This window comes from Cyberlindnera jadinii (genome assembly GCF_001661405.1).
Source record: "Cyberlindnera jadinii NRRL Y-1542 unplaced genomic scaffold CYBJAscaffold_12, whole genome shotgun sequence".
NCBI lineage: Eukaryota > Fungi > Ascomycota > Saccharomycetes > Phaffomycetales > Wickerhamomycetaceae > Williopsis > Williopsis jadinii.
This window is the reverse complement of record NW_017963663.1, coordinates 104,931-128,856: the sequence shown is the minus strand read 5'-3', so window position 1 is coordinate 128,856 and position 23,926 is coordinate 104,931. Positions and strand designations below refer to the sequence as shown.

General features: G+C 45.6%; 8 protein-coding genes across 8 annotated transcripts; 3 read left to right on the top strand and 5 right to left on the bottom strand.

The window, feature by feature from the left end:
- Positions 1-141: 141 nt before the first annotated feature.
- Positions 142-2,493, bottom strand: ELP2 (Elongator subunit ELP2; the record flags this gene model as incomplete). Its single annotated transcript, XM_020216571.1, has 1 exon — positions 142-2,493. The coding sequence occupies one exon, from the start codon at positions 2,491-2,493 to the stop codon at positions 142-144; it is 2,352 nt and encodes a 783-aa protein (XP_020069146.1).
- Positions 2,494-2,851: 358 nt separating this feature from the next.
- On the bottom strand, positions 2,852-4,668 carry ILV3 (dihydroxy-acid dehydratase ILV3; the record flags this gene model as incomplete). The annotated part of the gene is made up of 2 exons (XM_020216915.1): positions 2,852-4,583; positions 4,640-4,668. 2 exons carry the CDS (start codon positions 4,666-4,668, stop codon positions 2,852-2,854), a joined length of 1,761 nt encoding a protein of 586 aa, XP_020069145.1.
- A 485-nt stretch (positions 4,669-5,153) lies between these two features.
- Positions 5,154-6,224, top strand: MRPS35 (mitochondrial 37S ribosomal protein mS45). The gene has a single exon (XM_020215507.1). The coding sequence runs from the start codon at positions 5,182-5,184 to the stop codon at positions 6,175-6,177; it is 996 nt and encodes a 331-aa protein (XP_020069144.1). The 5' UTR covers positions 5,154-5,181; the 3' UTR covers positions 6,178-6,224.
- TAO3 (Tao3p) lies at positions 6,135-13,722 on the bottom strand. Its single transcript, XM_020215506.1, has one exon. The coding sequence runs from the start codon at positions 13,624-13,626 to the stop codon at positions 6,259-6,261; it is 7,368 nt and encodes a 2,455-aa protein (XP_020069143.1). The 5' UTR covers positions 13,627-13,722; the 3' UTR covers positions 6,135-6,258.
- Positions 13,723-16,240: 2,518 nt separating this feature from the next.
- CYBJADRAFT_174369 (uncharacterized protein) lies at positions 16,241-17,530 on the top strand (the record flags this gene model as incomplete). Its single annotated transcript, XM_020216570.1, has 1 exon — positions 16,241-17,530. The coding sequence occupies one exon, from the start codon at positions 16,241-16,243 to the stop codon at positions 17,528-17,530; it is 1,290 nt and encodes a 429-aa protein (XP_020069142.1).
- Positions 17,531-18,009: 479 nt separating this feature from the next.
- On the bottom strand, positions 18,010-19,310 carry CYBJADRAFT_185978 (uncharacterized protein; the record flags this gene model as incomplete). Its single annotated transcript, XM_020217194.1, has 1 exon — positions 18,010-19,310. The coding sequence occupies exon 1, from the start codon at positions 19,225-19,227 to the stop codon at positions 18,010-18,012; it is 1,218 nt and encodes a 405-aa protein (XP_020069141.1). The 5' UTR covers positions 19,228-19,310.
- A 247-nt stretch (positions 19,311-19,557) lies between these two features.
- RTT103 (Rtt103p) lies at positions 19,558-20,633 on the top strand. Its single transcript, XM_020215505.1, has one exon. It carries the CDS (start codon positions 19,601-19,603, stop codon positions 20,579-20,581), a length of 981 nt encoding a protein of 326 aa, XP_020069140.1. The 5' UTR covers positions 19,558-19,600; the 3' UTR covers positions 20,582-20,633.
- Positions 20,334-23,823, bottom strand: RIA1 (GTPase RIA1). Its single transcript, XM_020215504.1, has one exon. The coding sequence runs from the start codon at positions 23,781-23,783 to the stop codon at positions 20,670-20,672; it is 3,114 nt and encodes a 1,037-aa protein (XP_020069139.1). The 5' UTR covers positions 23,784-23,823; the 3' UTR covers positions 20,334-20,669.
- Between the last annotated feature and the right edge of the window lie 103 nt (positions 23,824-23,926).

Genomic DNA, 23,926 nt, shown 5'->3' with positions numbered 1-23,926 from the left:
TCGGTACACGCACGCGCAGCGTCGGTACGCACACGCACAGAGACCTCCCTACACCAGGCTACTCGGCCGGCCGGCCGGTGGAGGTAGCACAGCCGACCTCTCACTACACTTATCGGACAAGTAAAGGTGTGTAACACCTGGTTAAAGAGCATGGGAAGCGTGAAAGGAGTACACCCTCACGGAGTTGTCGTGTGATGTTGCTGCGAACAACAAGGGCTCCCGGTGGTTTGTGGGTGCTGTGCTCCAACAGACACGGGAGATGCGGTCCCCCGGCGTCTCTCTGGCATCGACGGTGTAGGCGTGCTCCAGCTTGTGGGAACGGAACGTGTAGACGATCAGGCTGCCTGTTTCGAGCCCTACAACGATGAGCTCGGTGCTGGAGCCGTTGAGCGTGTAGCCAGTGACGTCCAGAGCCGTCACTGCGGCCGGGAACTTGACCGTGTCCACCAGCTCGACGCCGGCCTCGTCCCTGATGAGCCATGCCTTCACGGACTTATCTCTGGAGGCTGTGAAGAAGTAGTGGCCACAACGTGACCATGAACAGTCCCAGATGATTCTTGCGTGGGCCTTCTCATTGCTGAACTCCAGCGTGAACTCGTTGCTGGAGGGATCTCTCTTCCAGACACCGAACTGACGGTCTCTCGATACCGTCAGTAGCCTCTGGCCGTCTGGAGAGAACTTCACCCTGGTGACGGTCAGGTTGTGGAGAGACAGGTTGGGCTTCATCTCGCTCCAGCTCTCACAGTCAAACAGCCTGATCACGCTGTGCTGCTGAGAGTTCGACTTGCACGAGCTGGCGACCATCTTCCTATCAGGCGATGTGTCCACGCTGACTATCTCGTAGCCATGGCCATAAAGTTTCTCGATCTCCGGCCAGAGCGTGTGTCTCTGCAGATGATCCTCCAGCGGTGGCCATCTCAGATCATCGAGGATCTGGTAGGATATGTTTGTAGTCTCCGCGGTTTCACGCTCGTTCGCGTTCTGTTCTTGATCCTCACTGGTGGCCTTGTTGGACAGCCCCAGCGCTGGCAGCGACGCCGACTCTGCAGTCACTTCACTGGTGAGATCAATCCCACAGAACTTGTGAAGTATGTTGGCCACGCCCTTTGGCTCGTCAAATGAACGTAGGATCTTTTCGTCGCCTCCAGAGATGAATCTTGTATTGGACAATGATGCAACGCAGATCATGTCGTAGCCATGGATCTGCGGCCTGGCAAACTCTCTCCACGTGATACGATCACGCTTGGTCCCATCAGCATCCTGTGACCACCGAGCAAAGAGTCGAGTGGTTTGGTCCAGCGACGTCGCCAGCAGGTACTCGCCGTCAGTGGACCAAGAAAGGTCGGTGCCTTTCTTGGTCGCACCGGTGATGGCCACGTTCTGGCTCCAATTGTTAGCGTCGCCATTGTCACACGTCCAGCTTCTCCAGCTTCCTGTTCTTCCATTGGTGAGGATGTGCTGTCTGCCCTGGTCGTCGTCCAGCCAAATCGAGGCCCAGAACCCACCAGAGGAGCCAGTTGCTGTGGATGCACCTTTAGAACTTATTTCACCTAGTCTAGAAGCACATATCCAGATACCAGAGCTGGTATCCGGCTCCCAGATCATCATTGCAGTATCGGCACTGGATGCCAGTAGTTTCAGCTCGGTTTCATGCCATTGTAAGGAGGATATCCAGTCGTCATGTCCCATGATGAGAGCTTCAAAGTTGATTGCAACTCTGGTGTCCTCTATGGAGAATTTGTACTGTTTATTGCTCAGCAGCGTGAGCTTAGTTTCATCCTCATCGGATCTATCGATCAGGTCATTGGTTCTCAATCTCCACAGACGGATGTATCTATCTTGTGAGCCAGATGCCAGCAGATAATCGCCATCTGCCTGCTTCTTGAACGTCAGGGCCTTGACCCAGTCCTCGTGTCCCTCCAGAGCAGCAACGAGCTCAAACGTCTTCACAGCTCCATCCTGGAGAGTGAACGCATAGACGTGTATCTGGAACTTCGAGCCACCAATGGCAAGCACGTACTGGTTCCGTGAGATCTCCTGTAACGCCAGTGACAACGGCAGCATGCCCACAGGGGTCTGGAACTCGTGCAGTAGCCTCATCTCGCCATCCACAAGCCCCACCACCGAGATATGGCCGTTAACATCACCGACACAGGCCAGTGTCCCGTACAGGCCCATACACACGATGCTATCGGAATGATGATCAATGCTCTGCACCAGAGACATTGAGTGGTCGTCAAAAACCCACAGCTTCAGTGACGTATCTTCGCTTCCAGAGATCATGTACTCGCTGTCTTTGAAGAATCTCACACACGTCACCTCCTTAGTATGTCCTTTCAACGTGGCATGGACTCCACGGTGGTGATGGTCCAGAGGATTCCACAGAGCTATGGAGGAGCCTGCGCCGAAAGCAATGGTCTTCCGGCCCACGTGGATGTCCGCAACGTGTGTCTGTCTATTCGCACCGATGAAGATGGCCTCAGTCGACGTCATTTGCCCTTATTCACTTATGTCTCACGGGATGGGGATCAACTGCCTAAATTCGCCTCGAGAGAAAAGTTTTATATATGGCCGATGAGCTGGTACGGGACACAGAGTAATAAACTACCATCAACGACTGCCCTACAAAGGCCTCTCCTAGTGCTGCTTGCTTACCAAAGAAGACTCGATGTGATTATATGCCAGTGACGTACCTTCAATATACAGTCAGCGGGTGTATGTAATAAATAAGCTATGTTGTCTCTTACTCTGTCCGTTCAATTCGGATAATGATTATGTATAGTGCTCCTCTCCAATCGTATGTGTTCGTAAGTGTCATGCTGCTGAGTTCCAGTTCGTGGACGGATGCTCTTCAAGCATCAGCATCCAGGACACAGCCCTTGGAGGCGTCGGAGACCAGCTTTGCGTACTTCGAGAGGGTACCTCTGGTGTATCTTGGTGGAGGAGCGACCCATGACTTTCTTCTCTCAGCGAGCTCTTCATCGCTCACAAGCAGGTCGATCTTGTTGTTGTCAGAGTCGATGACGATGATGTCACCGTCCTTAACCAAACCAATTGGACCACCCTCGGCAGCTTCTGGAACAACGTGGCCAATGAGGAACCCGTGAGAGCCACCGGAGAATCTACCGTCAGTCAGAAGGGCAACGTCCTGACCCAAACCGTATCCCATCAATGCAGAGGATGGCTTCAACATCTCAGGCATACCTGGACCACCCTTTGGACCTTCGTATCTGATGATACAGACGGTCTTTTCACCCTTCTTGATCTCACCTCTCTCCAAGGCATGGATGAAAGAGGCCTCATCTTCAAACACTCTAGCAGAACCCTTGAAATAGGTACCCTCCTTACCGGTGATCTTACCAACGGAACCACCTGGTGCCAAGGAACCATATAGCACTTGCAAATGGCCTCTTGGCTTCAATGGGTTGGAAACAGGTCTGATGATTGGCTGGCCTTCTGGCAAGCCTTCGGACTTCTCCAGGTTCTCAGCCATGGTCTTACCAGTGACGGTCAAACAGTCACCGTTGAGCATTCCTTCACTGAGCAAGTACTTCATCACGGCCTGTGTACCACCATATTGAGCCAACTCTGCCATGACGTACTTACCAGATGGCTTGAAGTCAGCGAGGAACGGAGTCTTGTCAGAAATGGCCTGGAACTCGTCCAATGTAAGCTCGACACCGGCACTGTGAGCAACGGCAATCAAATGGAGACAGGCGTTTGTAGAACCACCAGTGGCGATGACGTAGGTGATTGCGTTCTTGAATGCTTCCTTTGTCATGATATCTCTTGGTTTCAAGTCCAAGGCAATCAAGTTCTTGATTGCCTCACCAATGTTGGCACATTCTTCAAGCTTCTCCTTTGAAACTGCAACTGCAGACGAAGAGTTTGGCATAGTCATACCCAACACCTCGGCTGCAGAGGCCATGGTGTTGGCAGTGTACATACCACCACATGAACCTGGACCTGGACAAGCGTGCGACACAATCTCTTCTCTAACTTCCTCGGTGATCTGGTTTGAGATGTATTGACCGTATGATTGGAACGCAGACACCAAATCGATCTTCTGTGGCTCACTGGTACCACACTTGGCGAACCCTGGCAAGATAGAACCACCGTACACCATGATGGAAGGTCTGTTGTGTCTGCCCATGGCCATCAAGACACCAGGCATGTTCTTGTCACAGGATGGGATGGAGATGTTAGCATCGTAGTGCTGAGCCAACATGATTGTTTCAAAAGAGTCCGCAATGATCTCACGGGACTGCAGGGAGTAACGCATACCATCGGTACCCATGGAGATACCATCAGAGACACCAATGGAGTTGAACTGCATCGCCTTCAGCCCAGCCTCGTTGACAGACTGTGAACATCTAAAGTTCAACTCGAGCAAGTGCATGTTACACGGGTTACCGGACCACCACACGGACCCGACACCGACTTGCCCTTTGTTGAAGTCGTCCTTCTTGAACCCGGTCGCATAGAGCATCGCTTGCGAAGCTCCTTGGTCCTTTGGTTGCGTGATGATCTTTGAGTACTTATTCAGCACTTTCTCATTGTTTCTAGTGGAAGAGTGGAATGCTCTGCACAACGTTAGTCAACACGCCAATGGCCAACACCGGAAACACAACCAACTCACCTTCTGGCAGCAGCAGCTCTCGCAATCATCTCGGTACGTTTGTCTGGAATCCTCCTCGTCTGCTAAAAGTGTTTAAAGCTCATCGTTGGAAAATTTCGCTATGACTCTGGCGCAGTACGAAATTTTTTTCCTTCCGTATGCAGTCTACGCCGGAACAGGGCCGCATTCCGGAGTATTACCTCATGCGGTAATATTCGCGGGTGTTCGTTGGCCAATGGGAGCACCGCAGATGGTCATATCTGACGTGTGTCTCAACGGGGTCAATTGGGTGAGTGGTGGTGTTAGGATAGTGTCGAATGTGTAGTGGTGTGCGTATGTAGACGGCACGTCCAATTTGCAGCTCAGCAGCACGATGTTGTCCCCCGGAATTGGTGCAAACGCACACGTGACGTGTGCCCTCGGTTTTCCCAGCCCTCCAGCGTGCGTGTACCGAAAAATTTTGTGTGTGCGTGTGCGTCGGAGGTTTTTCCTTCAACATCGACGAAGCTCTGGTGAGGAAACGAGGCTCAAGAGCGGTGAAACCAGGCGAAGAGGCGAAGAAAATGCTTGCAAGTTGCTCCAGAGCCGGGCCAGCGTCCCCAGTGTACGTGCCGGTGCGTAACTTCTCGAGAAGAAGAATCGCGTACCCTTTCTACCCAACAAAGAGCAGGGGAAGAACCGAGAAGAAGGACCACAAGACAAACCTCAGATTCCAAATGGAGCAGTTCCTGGGCAAGAAGAACTTCAAGGGCGAATACGCCAGTAACAAGTACTTCAGTGCACCAAAGAACCACCAGCCGAACTATATCACGCCGGATTTGGAAAATGGACAGGCCCTGGTGGACTTGCAGAGTGGTAAGCCACTGGACATCAAGGGAAATGTGCTGGAGTCCACCGCCTTTGTTAGACCGGAGAGAAAGCTGATGCCCTTCCCTTCGAACCCGTTCTGCCAGACCAACCTGGCACTGACCAACGAGGACAAGGAGGAGATCTACACAAAGGTGTGTGTGCAAAAGGTGCCAATCCAGGAGGTTGCCGTGAACTTTGGTATAAAGATCCCAAGATTGGAGGCCGTTGTTAGGCTGAAAGAGATTGAAAAGAAATGGCAGAAGCAGAACAGAATAACGCCAGAGATCAAGACGATGTCATCTACGATGTACAAGATGTTCCCGTTGTTCGAGAGACCAAGACATTCGGATAACCTGTCTGAGATTCCTGTCCCTGTGAAGACTTTGCAATCGAGATTCCTCACAATTGCAGAGTCTGAACCTTTTGGACCAATTGATGCTGCAAAGGTGTTTGACTTGGAGCCAGCATCGGAAACGTTGCAGAGATTGGCTGAAACCGGTCATCATGCCACTGTCAGCAACAAGAAGGATAAGCAGGTGTTTGTTGCGGAATCAGCACCAAAGGATAGATACGTTTTCAAGTTCCACAAGGCTAAGGTTGGACAGGTTGGCTTCAGATACGGTGCTACGCTCCGTGATAACAAGAAGGATAGAAAGTTCTCCTACGATGACTCTGGTAAGATGGTCAATGCCCTGCCAACTTCAGGCTAAAGCCTTTGTAAACATGTATATAGCTTAAGAATTCCTCCCACGACAATTATCATATATATATATTCGATCGCTGTAGAGTATTCATGGACCTGGATGGAACATCTTCTTATCTCTGTTCAGACTGAACGTTGAGGATTTTTCCTTCAAGCTCTGGCGTCCATGGCTAGGCGACATTGGAGAAGAGTACGACCAGTGTGACAGGTGTGGCAGATACTCAGATTGCGGTGTAAAACGACCAGTCTTCTTTCTCGGCTTAGGTTGGAGAGGATCACGCTGTGCAGGGGAGGACGCTGAGGATGACGATGAGGCCAATGGCACTGTTGCAGCTGGCGATTTCGAACGCTCTTTACCCAATATTCCTTCGAATCTGAACAAATCCTGGTCCGTTAACGGGGTACTTGGGGAGGTTGCTCTAGACGAGGTACCTATAGGTGATGTCACCTTGGAGCGTGGATAGACACGAGTATTGACGGAGTTCAGATGACGGTTGTCGAAATTGGTGAAGGAATCGGCCAACGAGATCTTGAAAGAAGTATTGGATTTGGTTCTCGCCAGGCTTCGGTTCAAGATCAGAGACACTTTCTTGTCATATATCTGAGGTGCGGATTCATAAGGAGTCAACTGATCGTTGTTACTATCTCTAGTATCAACAGATATTGACCGGAAATGGTTACCACCAGTGTTATCAGTAGTGCCTGAAAATTGTGAGGAAGACTCTGCATCCTTTGTAAAGAAAGAATCCAGATTATCCAACTCAGCCCACATATGACTTAAGGAATCGTCATTCTCCTCTGCAACTGATTTTTCACCTTGAGTCGCACTCGAATAATAATCATCCATATGGAATTTGATCTGCTCGTGCTCATCTGTTGAGGTCTCTGTCTCAACTGGTGCAATACAAGTAGACAGAACAGCATGTACGTTATTTCTAGTGGTTGCAGCAGTTACGGCTGGCATTGGTATCGACCAACCGCTTTCTTCTGGAATACCGAACAAAGTTGCAGTCTTTTCATAGTCCTTGCGAATGGCCTTATTACCCAAACTCATTCTCAAGATATCCTTATCCAATTTTGATCCAGAAATGGATGTTGTCTCATCCAACACCTCAAGAGCCTGTTCAGCATATGGTGTCAGAAGCAATCTTAGGAGTGGAGATATCAAATCTGCACCACAACCTTGGAAATGTGGTGCAGTCAAGTCAACCTTCGGGAACAACAACTTCAGAGTTCTCATAGTTTCCTTCTTCACCCAGTCCATCTTGTTGGATAGCAACCCAAGCAGGAAAATCACAATCTGACCACTGTAATCCATGAGGTATCTATCAGAGATAAACTTAACAACTTGTCTTAAGAACTCATCTTTAGTTCTAAATTTATGCTTCCCAAAGGAATTGATAATACGTGCAAGGTTCGTCTCGCCTTTATTGGTAGCCATCAACTCCAACACTTCAGATGATTCCAAAATCTCACTCGACATTGCGCCGTCATCAAAAGAATGTAAATACCTTGGTGTATTTGTCAGCAGGGCAAAGAGTAGTCTCGAATCATCAGCAATGATGTCACTATCCTTCAGTTTGTTTAATTTCGAAAGGAGTTGAAGAGAAGCATCCCATGCAACTGATGATCTTAATCCAATCATGACAATCTGTTGAAGCCCTTCAAATTTGCCTTCCCAGTTCGATGGGAACGTAGAAACCAAACACTGCACAGTATCCTCAGAGTCAAGATCAATTTTGGACAAGAATTTGTTGAGAACTGAGAGAAGTTCAACATACTCGTTCTCGTTCACCGTGTGGAGGGAGGCAGCAGTGGCCCAGAATAGTTGAGGGAAGTCTATCAATTTTTCAGCATCCAGTTCAGAAGTGATCGCATTCAACGTCATCAAAATTTGCATTGCAAATCCTTGAATCTCATGTGTACTATCAGAAATAGTATTTGACAGTCTTTGGAGCATATCCTTCAACATAGACTGGTCTAAGAATGATAAGAGAGAACGGAAAACTTGGAATGAACGACACGCTATGTGTCTTACAGCACAGTTTGTAGCCCACAGTAACGCCACCATTCCCCAATCTTTTTGCATAGATGGAAGCGTAGTGCTGAAAATTTCAAGAATATTTCGAATAAGTAAGTCCATATCCTTAGGTGATCTAGCACCATTTTTGTCACTGTTCAAATCATCATATGTCCACAGATATTTTTGATTATTTCTAATCATCTCCTTTGTTTCTTCAACCTTCGGATGCGATGGAACATTGCCCAAAATATTGATAATGGTCTTATTAGCAGACTCCTGCACAATTGGCAAATAATGATCTAGTAAAACAAATGATGCATGTAGAAGAAGCGGGATTTTAGCAGTGGTTGATTCTTTAGGAACAAGCAATAGATCTGAAAGAAAGATTAACGCCAATTGACCTAGAGAAAATACCGAATCCTTACCTGTGTAGTGTAATGTTCTCCAAATATCTGCGACATACGGCAGTTCTGTACTGTCCACCGTTGCTTGAGGGCTGCTAGGTTGCGGTGGCACCATATACTTATGATCAATGTACGATATAAGATGGTCCACAAGAACGGGGAACGAAGGAGCTAGATAGACCAGAACCTTGCTAGCAAACTCCACAAACAATGGATTTCTTTTGGATAAACTCGTGTTGATACAGAATTTCAGTATAGCCGTCGAATTGTTGAAGTTTCCACCATTTCCAAGGGATATCCATAGTGCCTCTATTTCATTTGGGATAGATTCAGAGAAGGTGATTGTAATATCAAGAAGATTATTCAAAACCATGAATGATTTAGTATCGACACTAAGGTCTTCTCCCACATGAAGCTCCACTGTCTGCAGCCATGGTAAAAGAATTGTTAAGAGATCTCTTCTGGATTCAAAGTTGATGACTTTGAAATACTTGGTGAGCTCCGATATAAGGTTGATATTCATTTCTGGGTATGTGGATGACAAGTACGTTGAAATGTCCAGTAAGGCCCTTTTGTAAATAGTCTTGTTCCTGTTTCTAACCCTTTCAGAGAAAGTTGATACAAATTCGGCATCAAAAAGTCTCTTCTCTGCACTCACCATCAGTCTCAGGGCCGCACATCGGATTTCGTGATCGCTGAAACCAATACCGTAAAGTATAAGCAACAACACTTGATGCTTTTTCAATGGAAGCTCTTCACATTGAACCAAAGCATCCGCAAGAGCAACATAATAATTCTCAATGACAGCCATTTTGTGTTCGAGAATACACCTCTTATAGACCTCGTTCAAAAGAACCACATTTGTCGCATTGTTAGCAAACATGTTGTTGAGTGCTTTCTTAGCAATTGCTAAGTTTCTGTCATTAGAAGAATCAAGCAGGATATCAACCCATGATAATAAGCCATGTAAATCAAACTTTAGAACTGTCTGATCCCTCACTTCCTCAATTTTTCCTTTCAGAAGGGAGACCATCGCATTTAGTGCTGAGAGTGTCAAGATCTGTTTCTCAAACTCAATAGCTGAATTCAAAGCAGTGAGCTCTTGAGAATTTGATGAATATTTCGACATGTGAAGGTATCTCTGCTTTGCAACAACAGAAGACTTCCCGTATCCACACCATTCCTCAAGGAAAGCAAAATTTGCGAGTCTCACTTCGAATGGAAACAATGTTTCGTGATCATCCCTCTTTCTAATACCATTGTAGGAATTCTCCAACAATCCAGAAAAATAACGACGAAGCTTTTGGAATTCGAAGCTGAACTGGACATCCGGCTTGGATAAGAAGGCAAGAATTATTCTCAAGAAGGAAATAAGTCTCTCCACAATCCAATCATCCTTTATAATGGCATCTTCGTCCAGGAAATGAGAAATGAGGTTCAATACATGTGTGACTTCAATACGTAGACGGCTATTCTTGGACACGTCTTTTGATGGAATGTCTTTCTCCCATTCTGCGAATATCGGCTCCACAGCCTCAATAAAAGTCTGGAAAATGTTAATATTCATACAACTCAATCCTGTGATGATGGCATCTCTAACAAATTGATTAGAACTGTTCAGCAAGTTCAACGTCAATCGGAACACAGATCTGGCACTAGTGATAGTGCCTTGTTGAATTGTAAGCAACTGATGAGATTTTTTCTTTCCATTGGCCGGTCCATCTGGAATGTGAATTCTCTGCTCCGATGTTGACGTTAATGATGCACACGCAACAATCAAATATAGCTTCCATTGTTCTACTAGAGCTTCAGGCGGATAGGAAGCAGACGACAATGTTGCCTTACTGGAGTCAGATATTTGGAAGATGTCTTCATACATCTGAACCAATCGGGTGCAGACAATAGAACGGCACAATGCCATAGTAATAGGACACTTCTCAAATATGGTATTCAACAATTTGGGGAAGACTCTAAACCAGAGAGCTGAATCAACGCCATAATCAGATTCTGCAAGCTTGATCAACACATCCCGTCTAGTTCTCTGACTTAGCTTTGAAAGTCTTGATCTTTCTGCAACACTCAAATGTTGTCTTTGAGAAGAAATGATCTTGAAAAAGTCCACGCTCTGTAAAATGAAGATAACTCTTGTTCCAACATCTGCTGCAAACTTTGAGTTAGAACGCATATGGTTTTTCTTAGGCTTTGAGACTTGAGTCTTATCATAAAGAGCCTGATCAAAGCTTTCAACGATCTTTAAGATCGAAAGGGCCAGCCTTCTAATTTCAAAATCATGCGATGACAAGAAGAACAATCCATGACCTTCAACTTCTTCAATAACAGTGATAGTATTCTTCAATTCAAGCTCGTTAACGGGCATCTCCTCCGTAACCTTGGCACCTGGGCCAAAACTTTCTGTTTTGTCTTTGCCTTTCTTCCCGAAGGAGTTCAACCAATGCTCCAACATTTCCAAATACAACCTCAGTAAATCCTTTGATATGACATATCCGCGTGACTGATTAGGTCTGTCTGAAAATTTGAAGGCAAACTTAGCAAAAGTACTTATCAACCCATGAAGTTTATCCTTCGATGCCAAAGTCTTCAAAGCAGTCGCCGAAGCAGTAGCAACACGATAATCATCATGGCATGAGTTTCTGCACAATAGTTCCACCGTTTTGTTTGGAGCTCCATGGATCAACCATGGGTACGATTCAATGACCACAGCTAGAGTTTGAAGGTTCAAGTTCTTAGTGGTCTGCAGAGAAAAATCGTTACCGAAGCGGAAGCTGCTAAACGGTGACTTTGCACTATAATAAAAGGAATTAGAAGGTGAGTTCTGTGTACGCTTTTCATCATAGCCAACTGCCGAATCAAGTTGGAACAGGAATATTTCCGCATACCTCGATATCTCTTCATGGTTACTAGTCTTGACGTTCAAATTGATATCTGGCTTCTCCATCAACTCTGGATTCTCCGGGAAAAGAGGTCTTTCCTCATCCCCAAGAATAGCAATGTAAGACTTGACCGCTAATATGACCTTTTCATGCTGAACATTCTCCAAGTTATGACCGTTGAAAGCTGACTTGATCATTGGAATAATGAAATTCTCGACAGTTGGATTCAGAGAGGCATATCCAATAGATCTGAAAATCTGGACGAGGACCATAATAAGAGTGGCATCTGTAACCATCCATGTTTGCCTTCCTTTACCCAAGAACATAGACTTCATAATGGCTTCAATCTTTCTGGTCGTATTATTCAAAGTCTCCGTGCATCTAAAAATGTAAACCCACAGTAATCTTGCAATACAAGTTGACAAAGTCACTTTCTCATCTAAAGTAACACCCTTCCCCTTAAGTTGCTTGATACAACTTTCAACTATTCCATACCAATTATTTAGGAATAATTCAGATGGAGAGACACACAGAACAGAAGTTGCTAACGTCAGATTTGTCATCCAATTTTTATCATTCACATCAATACTTCCACAGGCTTTATAAATTGTGAGCATCGCTTCGGACCATGTTGGATGATTCACCTCCGCAGTCACAGATTCAGCAACAGGCAACAAGATCTTGGATAAGACCTGTGCATAGGCAACCCTTATTGAATGACTCTTTGATCTGGTAAAGAACTTTGCTATAGACTGGAGGAAATCTGCGCTCTCCTCGAAATATTCAAGAGGATAATTCTTCAACTTGAGGTATCTCATTCCATGGATCAAGAGATGAATAGAAGGCTCCATCTCCTTTGGAGCTACCGGTGGGACTTTTTCCAAATCTGCAATGAATCTATCGCTAACACTCAAGAATCTCTTCTCAGACATGCAACCAAGAAGTTCTGCAAAAAGGTTCCAATTTGCCGATCTGATGATACTCGATGAAATCAATATTGGATCTGTACTTCTCAGCTGAGAGAATACAATCTCTTCCAACTTATCACCAAGATCATCACCGATTGTGTCAAAATTTACCTGTTTAACAATTTCTATGAGTACCCGGCAAAGGATGTAGATACTTATAAGCGATTTTCTATCACCTTGCACAGCTGTTTCACGTGCCGTTTGAGCTTGAGATTCCAGATAAGCAGATTTTGAATCAGGATGCATTGCTGTTTTCGACGAAGTGTTCCTTCTGTGTGAGAATCTGCTCGCTGTGCTTGCACTGTGAGAGTGCTTTCTGTAACTAGCAGCTTCTTTGTGATCTGACAATATCTGAATCGCCTTTTCCGCAGCTTCAGCAGCCATTGATGCCACTTCAGACTTGGACTTTCTCCAAAACATCACCGAATCAATCACTGGTTTGGGGTTATTCCTGGAGATGTAACCCAGAGACGCAATAATTTTGTCGAAATCCTGATCTACACCTTCACCCAACAAATCAACGATAGGAGGTTCAGCATCAAGAGGATAGGTCAAGCACATATTCAACTTCCGTTCAGCATGTCTCACAAACTGTGTGAAGAGGATATGGAGTGTATACTCAGTTGAAGTCTTTGAATCTGTCGCCAGCACTCTCCTCGATGAGCTCATCTCATCTAGACTGAGCTTATTTGAGGTCAGCCTTCTTCTTTGAAGGATCTCATGCTGCTGCTGCTGCTGTTGTTGTTGTTGTTGTTGTTGTTGTTGTTGTTGCTGCTGCTGCTGTTGGAAATCTCCCACGACACTCGTGCCACCCTCAGCATGAGCCTGTTCCACGCTATTCAGTGCATAACCTTGTGGCAAGGGTTCATCAGGATCCACTGAAATGCTTTGGAAAGACATGGTTTGAACACTGTTTGTTGACATTTTGAAAGGCTCTTCTAACTGGCGCTGGCCGCCAGACTCCTGCGCAGTGATCTCCGAGACTGGCGGATACTGGAAGCTCGTGGGTACTTCTGGGTCGTACAAGGCCGAATGGATGACCTCTATGTTCGAATTTGACGTCTCAACGTTCGTCAATGATGTGGATGATGTCAACTCTGGCATCATGGCTCGATCCAAATCGATCTCAGGCCCATTCCCAGAGGTATCACTTGAATATAACGGATCCATCTCACTCAGACTATCAGCACAGCTTCACCTTATTCCAATTCTAACAACGATACCGATCTGAAGTGCTATCCAAGGCCTGTGGTTTGTATAGAAGCAACCAATGTTTACTTTATACCTTTGAGCTGAGGGTGGTTCTCACAATGTGGTGGTGCCGCCTCACAAAAACCGCGAACTGTTTCTGGAAGCAATAAACATCCGTACACCTTGTACACCCGGACACCACTGAGATTATTGGGTGGTTTGTGATTCGGGCCCTGTTTAGCTATATAAAGGCAGCGATTGAGGTGGTGTTGGGTCTTGAATGGAGTCATAAACAAGGGTTGTGATGTGAATGGAGTGCTGATTTATGTTATTTTAGTTTTCAGCCCTTTTTAGTTGGGTATATTTCACAATTTGTATAGTTGAAAGTATTATAAGCAGATATTAATGATAAATATCGTCATTTGAAAATAGAATAATGTTTTATGTTAGAAATTTTAATATACCGATACTTTGGTATAATATATACGAAAAACAGTTCTATTCGCTAGTAATTCTATCTATGTGCTAATAGAGGAGTTCTGAAGTAATAAATATGTATACATGCTTTGCTATTGGGTTTATGGTGTGCCATTGGCACGCCTAAGTTGGATGATGAAATGCCTCTCAAGAACGGCATGTAGGGTAGTTATGCTGATAACAACCGATATGGAAGATGTAACTCAATGCCAGAGCATCGTAGTTACAGGTAATATGTGGTATGACCCTAATACTTCGTAACAGACTTAATATTTCCCGATGTTGATTGTCTTACGTACCGTTGATAAACACTAAATTCTGCTCAACAGACCCTAGATAAGAAATGTATTGGATACTCAGCTTCAGAGGATCCAACAGAAGCTCGTAGTTGGCCATGTATCGTTGATATTTAACTCATACATCTATAGTTCACCAGCGGAAGATGCACCTGGACAACAATCAAATAACGGATCGTATCCATATCCGACAATTAGACCAGTAACACGGCAAAGTGATAACTATTCACCTCCTATACTGAGGGATGATGGATGTATACACCAAAGTGACCCAAGTTGAAAAGAATAAACTCGATTGTACAGGTTTTAGTCTATCATCGCCCAACATGATGATGCCGAATCTTTGAGACACTACGGCATACACATAGAGACACACCACACAACGCAACAGTGTGATCTATTAGAAAAGATAAACCCCTCTACATTACCAATACCACGATTATAGTAGCATAGCAGCCAGGTTGTTCATTCTGAGACTCGAGTGCGCTTGATATTTATGAAGCGTCGGGAACCCTATGCCGCAGGTTCTCTGGCCCTGCAGCTGGCGGCGCGGGCGTGGGCTAAGTTGTAAGCCAGCCACAACGCACAAAGCTTCAACATTGGGGCCACTGGCTTCTTAAAGTCCCATCTGAAAGATCCTCAATACTCATCACAGCCTACTCAGGCATTCACAAATCATCAAGGAACAAATGAAACCAGATGTACTTTCCAGGGCCACGTATGAGTCTAAATCTTCGTAGATGCCTTGGATGCTGGGGAAGTGTAGAACACTCAAACGGCTCGAGAGAGCACAGACAAGTTGATCCAATACCTAATGCACATCACGAACTCTTCCTCTGTTCAATACATCAAGCTGTGCTCCGACTCTTGCAAGCTTCACGTAGAATCTACAGCATATTCACTTGCTGAATTATCCACCAAAAGATGGTTGGCTAATTACAGAAAGGGCAGTGACGCAACAACAAAATTGGGGCTTTTTAGCACGAATTGCACCCGTACGATGGATATTATTCTTTCTAGTTTCATCCATCGGCGAAAGCAAGCAAGTTATTTCATCACTTCACCCACAACTTCAGTAAATTCCTCAAACAGAGATGAATGCTTCATTGGTGGTTGGCTCTTCTTTTTTTTTCTAGTTAAACTCCATCGGCTTCTCAAATGCCTGACGCACCACATTTCCCGAAAGGGAAATCACCATCTGCATAAAGACGCATTAGACCGCAGGACACTGCATGTTGTTTTGATTTATGTTCTTCAGTGGCTTCAGTACGTAAAAGCCCCATACAAAGGATTCACAGGTGGTGATCGATGAGACAGAGTCGCAGGGTATTACACCGTTTCTTAAAGCTACCGAGAATGTTTAGTCTAGCGGGTTGTTTACTTACCAGCCACATTTCATGCGGGAAGAACAGATGATATAGCCTTGAGGGGCTTATCTTCAAGATGTAATCTCATAGTGCTCCAGGACGGTGAAATATATAAGCTTTGAGACATCCTGCAATCCCTTCCCTTCGCTTCAACAGTTTGTCTTAAAAATTTAACCTAAAACTTGATATACTTCGACTTCAGAACACACACGATCTACTTTCGACGGAAACAGACGTTTCAAAGAGGCACATTTCTTCCCACCAACTATAGTCTTTCATTTTCACCAACTATTATTCACTCTCTTTAACGTGCTCTTTACACAACCAACTACTCTTCTCTCGCTTTCTATTTCCACCTGTTGCGGCCGCTTTATATTGATACCTCATATATCTTGACCACACTAACATCCAGACTTTATTATCCAAAGAATAACAAGAATACGGAAACAAACAATGCTTTTCGTCAAGACGCTTGCTTCTCTTGCTTTGTTGACACTATCACAAGCTATTCCTATGCCACTGGCCGTTCCAGATGAAGGTGCTACCTCAACTTTCTCATATGATGTTGTAAACGTTGATGGTTCAAACCAGCAAGCCACGTCTTCTGTGCTGGTTGCTACTGATGGTAATTCAGTTGATACTGTGGGGGTGGCAGAGCCAACCACCACTAGTGTTGTCGGGACTACAAGTCAGCAAACGAAGATTGTCACAAGCACCGAAGTTGTTGAAACCAATGGTGCAGTTGTTACTGTTCTTTATACCTCAACAGAGATTGTGACTGTTCATCCAAAGAGAACAGTCTGGGTCACTGTTACCGGTGATACTGCTACTACCCCAGAGACGACAAGTACTTCAGTGACCACCAGTAGTACACCAGTGACCACCACTAGTACTACAAGTAACATTGCTGAGGAAACTACCACTACTTCCGAGGAAACTACCACTACTTCTGAGGAAACTACCACTACTTCCGAGGAAACTACCACTACTTCTGAGGAGACTACCACTACTGATCAGACAACTACCACTTCTGATGAGACTACAACTACTCCAGTGGCTACCACCGCTTCTTCAAGTCAAATAACAGGTATTGAGGCCGACAGAACCGTCACCGTCCCATCTGAGGGAGATCTCAGCTCTCTTTCTTTGACTGTCATTGATGGAACCACTTACATTGTCCGCGAGATCGTGAGTACCATCAGACCAGCAACCACCTACGTATACACTTCAACGTATACGTCGACAATTGATGGTGTCCCTGTCATTAGTACTGCCGTTATTGAAACCACACAAGAGGCTGTTACTTCACAGGACCCTGTCACTACAGATACAACAGCTTCTTCTACTAGCCAGGCTACTGAGAGTGCTTCTCCAACTGAGACAGTTATCCCAACAACGTCATCATCAACATCAGCAAGTCCTGCAAGTACTGTTGAAGTCACAACACAGACAGCCTCTCCAAACTCATCAAGCACAACCTCAGCTGCACCATCATCAACAACAACAAAGACATCATCTTCGTCTTCAACCATCACATCAGCACCTACACCAACTGTCAGCCCAACTACAACTTCTTTCAGCTATACGGCTTACACAACTTTGGTCAACGCTGGTGTCTGCGAGGTCTACTACGACGATGGTGAGTTTGATATTGAATACGTTAGTGGGACCGAGGCTCTCAGTGCTTCAAGCACAACCACGATTACGTCCATGGTTTACGTCACAGTATCCATTGATGCGTAATCATCTGCTGAAGTCTTTTGAATTGAAATTCATAAGCAAACACAGGACACTATTTGAGCTTTTGGGAACACCCCCCATTAACGACGCTACGATTTGATTTAAAAACTCAACCTCTTTCTTCTTTGACGCTGTTGAGCTGGGCCATGATAGAGATCATTGCACTATGACGACTGGCACCTATTATTTTTTTACCTCCTGACTTTCTTGTTCTATTACTTCTTTTAATATTATCTTGTGGATCAAGTTTATATCATATCTTCATATTTCAATGATGAGACCTTAGCTGGTGCTTGTCGTATGATCATGAGAGCTCTACTTTTGATATGATCTGGAAATACACGATTCCTTATAGTCTATCGTCGAAAGAGTTCAATGTAGGCCAAGAGCAATTATAAGATTAAACGTATTATGGAAGAATTGAATGTGTGTATGGAGCGAATGAAGAAGCACACCACAGGGACAAGAAGGCACCGTGGATGCTAATAAAAAAGAGCACCATTGACGGCAGCATCCGAGTACCGGCCGTTTCCCTTGTTCTTTCTTACTTCTTGATCCCTTAAGACCAATGCCATACATGTTAGAACCAGCGATGAATCTGCAACGTCAAGGCAGCTATTAGTATCAGACCTGCTGAAGACCTCAACCAGTTTCACGTCACCGAGTTGGAGTAATCCCTTCCATGGCAGTGTTGTAGAGCTCTTATCACTGAACCGAGTCACTGGAGGCATATCCGAGGATGTCACTATTCTTGTTGTTGATCTCAAGAATTCCATAGACGGTTGAGGATTCACATCATCGTCTCTTATTCCATCAATTAACGAAGGTACGCTATCATTCAGGACAACAAGTTTGAAGAACCCGGAGCCACGCGATGCAATTGCAGGCGTCGTTCCCACCCACCTCATCTTGGTCTTCTTGAACCTGCAATCAGTAAAGGAGCCATACGCAGATGTAAACATCACCACTCTGAAGTTCTCCGGGTCATCTTGAACACCATTGGGGGTGATGTGCAAGATGAACCGGGTTGTGTGCGTTCTCCTGAGGAACTTTGTGAAGACTTGACAGAAGGGAACCTTCTGAACGTCTTGAGATTCGTTTGTAGAAGGAAGAATCCTGTTGAACACAATGGTCGGGTAGTTTCTCTTGAAGGCAGCCATCATGGGGATATTCATCTGTAGCACTGGCATCGCCAGCCCTAGCTTCTTGAGCCGTGCAGTATCGCAGTTCTTCGTCTTGAACAGAGCCAATGACTCTTCAGAAGGAAATACAAAGAGACCCTTCTTGAAGATGAACGACACCACTGGCAATGTCCTCAACAGGTTGAAATCAGACACCGCGTGTCCCAGTACAAGATCCACAACGGTATCTGCCGTAGAAGCTGTAGTACTCAGCGATGAGTCGCTAGTCGTCCTCGTCAGATCAGTAGTTGATGAGATCGGGTTAGCCGTATAGTTATCACCACCGTGACGTACGCCACGGACACCGAGGCTCATGGACAGCAGCGTCTCTTCACTATCAACACGGTGCACAGTGGCCTGGGTCCTTGGTATAGCATGTGCATCGCTTGAAACACCGGTATCATCGCCGTGGACATTGCTGGCACCCTCTGATGTTGAGCTGTCTCCTTCTATTCTCCCACCACTGGGCTCGTTATCTGTATTGTTTCTACTTCTGTTTCGTCTCAGCAAGTTAATCATATCAACAACCGATGGGAAACACACACGGACGATGGATAGGACGATAAACCAAACGAGATGAAAGCGGTGGAAGCGAGGTTTTTAGAGGTTGTGCTGGTGTGCTCGCATTTTGCTTTGTATGGGAAGTGGACAGATGGCTATTCCTTGTTGCTGCCATGACAACGGGGAGTGCTCGTAACGATAATTACATAAGCAAAGGGTCACGTGAAATATAACACGTCACACACGTGATGAAGCATATGGTAGGGGCAGCAGTATTATATACAAAATTTATCTCACGCGCACAGTGGTGAAATGTATCGAAATCAGAGTCAACACTTCCCCATTTGGCTTGCTTATTTGCGCATTCAATCACGAAGAGCTCACAGATACCATGTCATATTCAGAGGAGAAACTGTTGCAGAAGCTTGACTCGCTTGCAGAGACACAGGATTCCATTGTCTCCACTTCCCAGTGGGTGCTGTTCTACTACAGAAATGCCGATCAAATAGCGTCGAGATGGGAGAAATGTCTCATGGAGAGCCCTCCTTCCAAGATTCTTGCCCTTGTTTACCTTGCCAATGACGTTGTGCAGCAGTCCAGAGCAAGAAAGAAGACTGAGTTCATCGATGCCTTCAGCACGGTGCTTCCAAACGCATTGTCATATGCGTATGGGAAAGTGCCAGAGTCTACGCAGAAGAGACTACAGAAGATTGTGAGGGTGTTGAATGAGCGTCGGGTATTCCCACAGCCTCTGAAGGTCAAGGGCATTGACGTGCCTGAAGCTGCTGCCAAAGGCGATGGCGAGAGCGGCTCTGAAGGTGATAAGCTGAAGGCACTCACCACGGTTGGCTCAAAGTTCCAGCGACTCTACCATGAGCTGCTGCTGAGTGCCAACGGGTCCTTCACACAGACACATCTGTCCGAATTAGAGCAGATCCAAGGCTCTTTGAAGGAGAATATAGCTATAATGCAAGAGATCGAAGCCAATGTATCGAAGGATATCGAAAAGATCCACCAGAGATCCAAGATTCAACTACAGAAGTCAGCTGAAATAGTGAAGAAACAACAAGAATTGCAGGAGTTGAGGAAAGCCGAGGAGCAGAAGAGACTCAAAGAAGAGGCTGAAAGGTTGGAACGTCTTAAAAGACAGGAGGAGGAGGACAATCTTCTACCAACGTATCAAGATGATTCCGATTCTGATTCCGAAGAGGAGAAGAAGGAGAGCTCATCAATTGCGGAATCTGATAATGAAACCCCTGTTCATAGTAGCAAGAGCTCCAGCACTGCTGGAAATTCCAATGAATCGTCTACAATTGACGGTGACAACACGGACCAGGAACGTCCAAAGAAGAAACTACGGTTCGCAGATTAACAATGGACAACTATATAGAGATACTCAGCTACAATTTTACGAGAACCATGATATAGTAATGAAACAAGTAGTATCACCTTGTTGTTTTCTAGTTACGCTTAAGAGTTCTCTGTTTCTCAGCATTCTGAACAACTTTCTCGTCAACGAATAAGCCCTTTCTCTTTCTGATCTGGTTCATGTACTTTCTGGCAATGTTTTCACGTTCGGCAAACTCACCGAGTGCTTCCATCTCTTCTTCAGTGGTTGGCACCCAGAAAGGATCCTCATCAATGCTTTCAAACCCGGAAAACACCAGCTGTGGTTGGGCAGCACCAGATGTTCTCTTACGGATATCCTCAGAGAATCCGAATGCCTCAACGACTGGCAATTTGGCAATGATTTGGAAGAAAGGTGTTCCTTCTTTCATCTCTTCACTGACAATGTGACCACGCTTCTGTTGGACAACAGCATAAACCTTTCCTAGCACTTCTGCCGATGCTTGGATGTCACATGTATACATAGCAAGCATGATTCTAGGAGACCAATCAAGTAGTGCCTGATGGATGTTGTCTCTAGTGGTTGTGATGAGTCTACCGAGCAGATTTGGAACAGGTGTGGAGTCCTCCTGGTCTGCTTCATCAACTTCACGGATATCCTCCATGATGATTGCCATGCCTTGCACAGGCTCATGAGCGAGAGGCCCGTTCTGTGTACTTAGTTGGAATCCGTTAACAATACTGTTCTCAAACCTGAACCTGGTCTCATCAGACTGTGAGAACACTCTTCTAATGGACTCTTTGGAGGTATCAAACAGGATGTTTGGCCCGGTACGTTTTGGACCGAAAACGCTGATACGATCAACGATACCCGACCAGATATCACGGTGCTTTTCATCAGCATCAAATAGTGCTTGCAGCTTCTTTTTAAACGTGGTGGCATCAGTGATGGATGAGGATCCGACTGCATCATCTTCAAGATCATTTAAACCGTCCTCCTCCTCTTCATCTTCAGAACGACGCTTGTTGATACTGTCGACAAGTTTCTTAATAGTTGCATGGTTCTCAAGAAGGAAATCTATAACCGGTTGAGGTAATGGAACTGCCCTCATCTTGATATGCACATTTCCCAATTCAAACTCAGCAACACCTCTACCCAAGTCTGGGTTCTTTGGAGGGTTCAAATCGAGGGTTTCGATAAAAGTCTCTCTATATGGAATAACTGGCTCCGAGGCAGTAATCTCAATACCAGCAAATCTTTCTTTCAAATCTTTCAAGCACCGTTCTAAGTGTAACTCACCAGCAGTCGCTAAGATATGTTCGCCGGTATCCTCCAGGAAAGTCTGGACACAAGGGTCAGCCTGGTTCAATAGTTCCAAACCACGTTCCAACTTATCCATCTGTGTTGGATTGACAGGCTCAACGGCAACTCTCACGATTGGTGGGACAGAGAGAGAGACACCAGCAAGGTTCACTCCAATGATCCCAGGTTCAATCAAAGTACCATTCTTCAAAATCTTACCTGCAAGACCACCTATACCAGCGATGTTACCAGATGGAACTTCATCCAGGGGAACAAGCTCTTTACCCATCAACAAGTAGAGTTCTGTAATTGTAGCAGTTTGGATATGTTCCTTTGGATTTGCAGGGTCGTACTTTGGTTCCAAAACTGATAGTTCTTGTCCTATACGAAGCGTACCACTATAAACCCTTGCGAAGCCTATGAGTTCTTCCTTCTTAACTTCAATTTCTTCCTCTTCCTCTTCTTCTTCATATTCAAACAATGAATATGGGTCGTTGTTCGACACCTTGACTTGCGCAAATTCATCAACAATTTGATCTTCTTGATCACCTTCAAGAATCTTTGCCTGCTCTGCTGCCTTTGCTGCCAGTTCTCTAGCACGTTTAGAACGTTCAGCCAGTTCATCCTCACTCAATTTGGCTCTTGAGTTACGAGGAAGCTCATCCTCTGGCACTGAAAGGATCTTTGATACATAAGCACTCACCGGGCCGTTGTTATCACAAGAGAGCATGGCTTCCCGTAACCCTGGGTCGATTAACTCATGATGTGGTGCAGATTCCAGCACAGTTGGAATACGGGTCCGTTGCGATTCTAATGGAGAAGGTAGCTTCTCAGTGACAGTCAATAGCACCGCAGATGACACAGGAAGCCATTGGCCCATGACTTGAGATAACAATGCTTTGTTATCCTTAGATCTCAAATCACGAGGAAGCACCTTGATGTTTAAGGCCTTGACGATCTTCTCAAGCACCTCTGCGTTCTTTTCAATAACGATATTCTCGTAAATCTTCCAAATGTTCTCCAGCACCAGTTGCTGGAAGAGAGGTTTCAACGACCGTCCCTTCAATCCCTTCGGCCCAATGATCTTCTTAGTCTTTGGATCCAGGTAGAAGTCACCCCAGAGAACCTTTTGTAGGTTCTCTCTCTTGATACCTAACTTGTTCTCGTAGAATCTTGCCATTTGGCTAATGTTGAAGCCCCACCCGTCGATGGCACTCGAGAAGATGACGTTGTTCTGAGCAGGATCGAAATAGATGTCTTTGTCGTCCTCCTCCACGAACTCCTTCCCACTGTGCCCTTCCTTTTCAAGCTGTTCTCTCCAGGCAAGGTCCTGGGCCATTCTTTCACCGGAGAAGAAGCTTCCAATGACAGAATTGACTTGTTCAACAACCTTCGTCAGGTGTAGACAAGCCTCAGAGGGGGTTAACCTCAACTCCGTGATCAGTCTATCAATCTTGTTTAGAACCAAGATCGGCTTCAATTTATCGATCCAGCACTGTCTGAGCACTGTCACCGTCTGAGAACACACACCTTCCACCACATCAACCAGCACCACCGCACCATCGCACAGTCTCGAAGCAGTACTAACCTCACTGGAGAAATCAATATGGCCCGGAGAATCGATCAAGTTGATGAGATGCTCCTTAGCGTCGTATCCCTCTTCACCATCCCCTTTCTTGTGAAGCACACGGAAGTACAGAGAGATCGCAGAGCTCTCCATCGTAATTCCTCTCAACTGTTCATCTGGACGTGAGTCCAGGTATCGTACTTTACCCGCCAACCTCTGAGAGATGATACCGTTCGATGCCAGCAGCGAGTCTGAGAGCGATGTCTTCCCATGGTCGACGTGTGCAACGATGCAGATGTTTCTAATGGACTGAGGGTCCTTCTGAAGACGCAGCAGGGTATCTGGAGTGACTCTCATTGTGTGTTTTGCCTGTTGTGAGTTTGCCGCTGTGTTTGCCGCTGTGGTTTACGTGCTGTGTTTTGTATGGAGAAGGTTGCAGTTAGCCGCTACAGCAAAATTTGTTGATCTAGTGTTGCCCCTACCAAATATCGGAAAGCACC

Bases quoted from the DNA above. Each gene is read 5' to 3' on its own strand.
- MRPS35 (XM_020215507.1), top strand. From the start codon at position 5,182: ATGCTTGCAAGTTGCTCCAGAGCCGGGCCAGCGTCCCCAGTGTACGTG.
- TAO3 (XM_020215506.1), bottom strand. From the start codon at position 13,626: ATGGATCCGTTATATTCAAGTGATACCTCTGGGAATGGGCCTGAGATC.
- RTT103 (XM_020215505.1), top strand. From the start codon at position 19,601: ATGTCATATTCAGAGGAGAAACTGTTGCAGAAGCTTGACTCGCTTGCA.
- RIA1 (XM_020215504.1), bottom strand. From the start codon at position 23,783: ATGAGAGTCACTCCAGATACCCTGCTGCGTCTTCAGAAGGACCCTCAG.